This window comes from Oncorhynchus gorbuscha, linkage group LG19 (assembly GCF_021184085.1).
Source record: "Oncorhynchus gorbuscha isolate QuinsamMale2020 ecotype Even-year linkage group LG19, OgorEven_v1.0, whole genome shotgun sequence".
Lineage (NCBI taxonomy): Eukaryota > Metazoa > Chordata > Actinopteri > Salmoniformes > Salmonidae > Oncorhynchus > Oncorhynchus gorbuscha.
Genome location: NC_060191.1, coordinates 8,471,223 through 8,474,627, shown reverse-complemented (window position 1 = coordinate 8,474,627; position 3,405 = coordinate 8,471,223). Strand labels below are relative to the sequence as shown.

The 3,405-nt window shown below is 44.3% G+C and overlaps 1 protein-coding gene across 1 annotated transcript; it reads right to left on the bottom strand.

Annotated features, from left to right (window-relative positions):
* Positions 1-714: 714 nt before the first annotated feature.
* LOC124006162 (zinc finger protein 668-like) lies at positions 715-2,667 on the bottom strand. The gene is made up of 2 exons (XM_046315978.1): positions 1,181-2,667; positions 715-764 (listed from the first exon to the last, which is right to left on the bottom strand). Exon 1 carries the CDS (start codon positions 2,656-2,658, stop codon positions 1,219-1,221), a length of 1,440 nt encoding a protein of 479 aa, XP_046171934.1. The 5' UTR covers positions 2,659-2,667; the 3' UTR covers positions 715-764; positions 1,181-1,218.
* Positions 2,668-3,405: the final 738 nt, after the last annotated feature.

Genomic DNA, 3,405 nt, shown 5'->3' with positions numbered 1-3,405 from the left:
TATGCACACATGACTGTAAGTCGCTTTGGATAAAAGCGTCTGCTAAATGGCATATATATATATATATATAGTTAACTAGTCCAACGCAATAACGACCTGCATCTCTCTCGTTGCACTCCACACGGAGACTGCCTGTTACGCGAATGCAGTAAGCCAAGGTAAGTTGTTAGCTAGCATTAAACTTATCTTATAAAAAACAATCAATCAATCATAATCACTAGTTAACTACACATGGTTGATGATATTGCTAGAAATTCTCTAGCGTGTCCTGCGTTGCATATAATCTGACTGAGCATACAAGTATCTAAGTATCTGACTGGGCAGTGGTAGGCAGAAGAAGCAGGCGCGTAAACATTCATTCAAACAGCACTTTCGTGCGTTTTGCCAGCAGCACTGTTGTGCGTCAAGCATTGCGCTGTTTATGACTTCAAGCCTATCAAATCCCAAGATGAGGCTGGTGTAACCGAAGTGAAATGGCTAGCTAGTTAGTGCGCGCTAATAGCGTTTCAAACGTCACTCTCTCTGAGCCTTCTAGTAGTTGTTCCCCTTGCTCTGCATGGAGAACAGGACAATGACCCAACATCTCCAGGCTGACCAAGAAGGAGAGTGAAGGAGTGCTACATCAGATGACCTGGCCTCTACAATCACCCAACCTCAACACAATTGAGATGTTTTGTTAGACCGCGGAGTGAAGGAAAAGCAGCCAACAAGTGCTCAGGATATGTGGGAACTCCAAGACGGTTGGAAAAGCATTCCAGGTGAAGCTGGTTGAGAGAAAAACAAGAGTGCACAAAGCTGTCATCAAGGCAAAGGGTGGCTATTTTGAACAATCTCAAATATAAAATATATTTAGATTGGTTTAACACTTTTTGGATTACTACATGATTCCATATGTGTTATTTCATAGTTTATGTCTTCACTATTATTCTACAATGTAGAAAATAGTAAAAAATTAAAATCTTGGAATGAGTAGATGTCAAAACTTTTGACTGGTACTATATATATAAAGTAATTCAGAGAAAGTCTTCCCATTACTGACAAATGAAACACCCAAGTTTACTTCAAAATATTGGGAGAGGAATCATTAGGAATTGTCTTCAGTGTTCTTCAATTGATTCAAGGGATCAGCGGTGACTCAACTCTGAAGTAGTAGAAACACATTGAACAGTGCCCAACTCACCAATCATTTCACAGCTAATCTCACCATGTACTGGGCCGTCATTGTACTGGCAGCTCCCCACTGGCGTGTTTCATATAGTGCAGGTGCAACGCTGACTCTTGATCAAACCCTTCACCACATTCAAAACACTCCCATTCTTTAGGTCTTTTCTGTTGCACCGCCACATGTGCTTCTAATACGGTCTCTTCTTTCCCCTCTTGCTCCTCCTCCTCCACTCCCGATCCAGAGGAATTAGAGTCGTCAGAGGAATCAGATCCAGAAGAGTCTGATGAATCTGATTTAGATAATCCCGAACCCGACGACGACTCCTCAGCTCCAGAGTCTTCAGAACTAGACTCAGACCCAGAGTCTTCAGAACTAGACTCAGACCCCAACTCTTCTGATCCAGATTCCTCCTCACCCAAATCAATATCCTCTTCTTCTTCCTCCTCCTCCTCCTCCTCTTGATGTTCCTGAAGCATATCTATCACCTCCGCCTCATCTGTGTTACCCATCCCTGTGAACACCAGCCTCTTCATCTCAGTCACCCTTCTCCTCCCAGCAAACAGGTGGTTCCTGGGTCCCAGTGGGGTCTTGCTGGCCCCGACGTAGACCCCTACGTGCTTTTTCCGATGCGTGATGAGGTTGCCCAGCTGAGAGAAGTTCTTCTTGCAGAGCGTGCATTTGTAGGGCTTGGCGCCGGTGTGAGTATTGTAGTGGTAGCGGAGCTCAGCGGGAACGCGGAAAGACTTTTCACAGAGGTCACACTTGTGGCGCCTCAGGTTGTGGCCCTGCAGGTGTTTGTCCAGAGAGAGCTCATCCCTAAAGCCCTTAGCACAGGCCAGGCACCAGAAGGGCTTCTGCTTGTGCAGGTCCATGTGGATCAAATACGTCTGCAGGGAATTGAAGTTTTTTACACACTGATCACACTTCAGAGTGGAGGGTTCCATCGGCACAGGAGGCCTGTGCACTTTCAAGTGAGTCGCCAGAAGGGACGGGCGAGCAAAGACCTTCCCACAGTCCGGGCACTTGTTCTCTGTGGGTTGTTTTTTTCCTTCTTTTTCATGCGTCTTCTGGTGATTTCTAAACGACTCAAGGTAGGAGTAGACCTTCCCACAGATGGAGCATGCATAGACCCTGTGGGAGCTGCTGAAGACTGGCTTCTCCTCCTCAGACAGCATGGCGACGCGCGGGCGAACTGTGACGATCTCCGATGGTCTGACCTGCCAGGAACTGTCGAAGAACTCTTCATCTTCTTCATCACCTTCCACGTCTACGTCACTGTTATCTTTGTAATCACCATGGTCATAATTTTTCTGCTTTTTCTCAGGTGCTGCCGTTTCCGCATTGCCATTGCTCCCATTAATCTCCAGAGATCTCTTAATGCTCTGCCTTTGTTCCTCCTCTTCCGCCATCGCCTCCTCCAGAACATGCTTACGCAGGTGAGTCTTGAAGGCCTCCCAGCGAGTGAACTGCTGCCCACAGTCCTGACACCTCATGCTGGCTAGTTTCACTGTGGAGGAGAGATGGGGAGCATAAATTAGGACAATATAGTACCATGACATGCCTGTAATTTTGCTAAACTTTCAACAATTTATTTTAACTTGTTTAAATCCTTTTGTGAAGATAAACTCTCAGATTGAATTGCCAAACTATCAGCAGCATCGCAGTGAAATTTAGGATGATGGGGCATATTTTTCACAACCAAGATGTTTACACCTATTGACACATTTTAGAATAGGCACAGCACAACCATATAGTGTTTTAAAAAGGTGCAACATGCAGAAATCGCTCTACAATTTCCTGGTTGCTAAAATTCTGTTAGTTTGCCTAATTTCAGTGTGTGGCAAAATAAGCAACGAATAGTGTATAGAATCACTGTAACATCTAAACAACTGTGAAATACCTTTTCAAGCACCGAAAATATTGTATTTTCAGCTGTTTGAAGCTGGTATACAAAGCCGAAAGTAAAAGACGCAAAAACAATGCTTAAGAACGGGAAGCATAGAAATAGCACACAGAAAATATCTACCGCCTCAGACTTGCTTTCAATGAGAATGACAGCTCTTTAACTCACATTTCTATGTGATTTTGGTCAGGTCTCCCAAAAAGTTACATATTGCAACTTGAAGTGCAATATGTGCAACTACAGGTATGTAGTTGTTCTCTCCACTGCTAGGATCAATACGCTCAATCACACTCCTTGTCACCTCAAAATATTCTAGATTTAGGCTCATTAATAACTA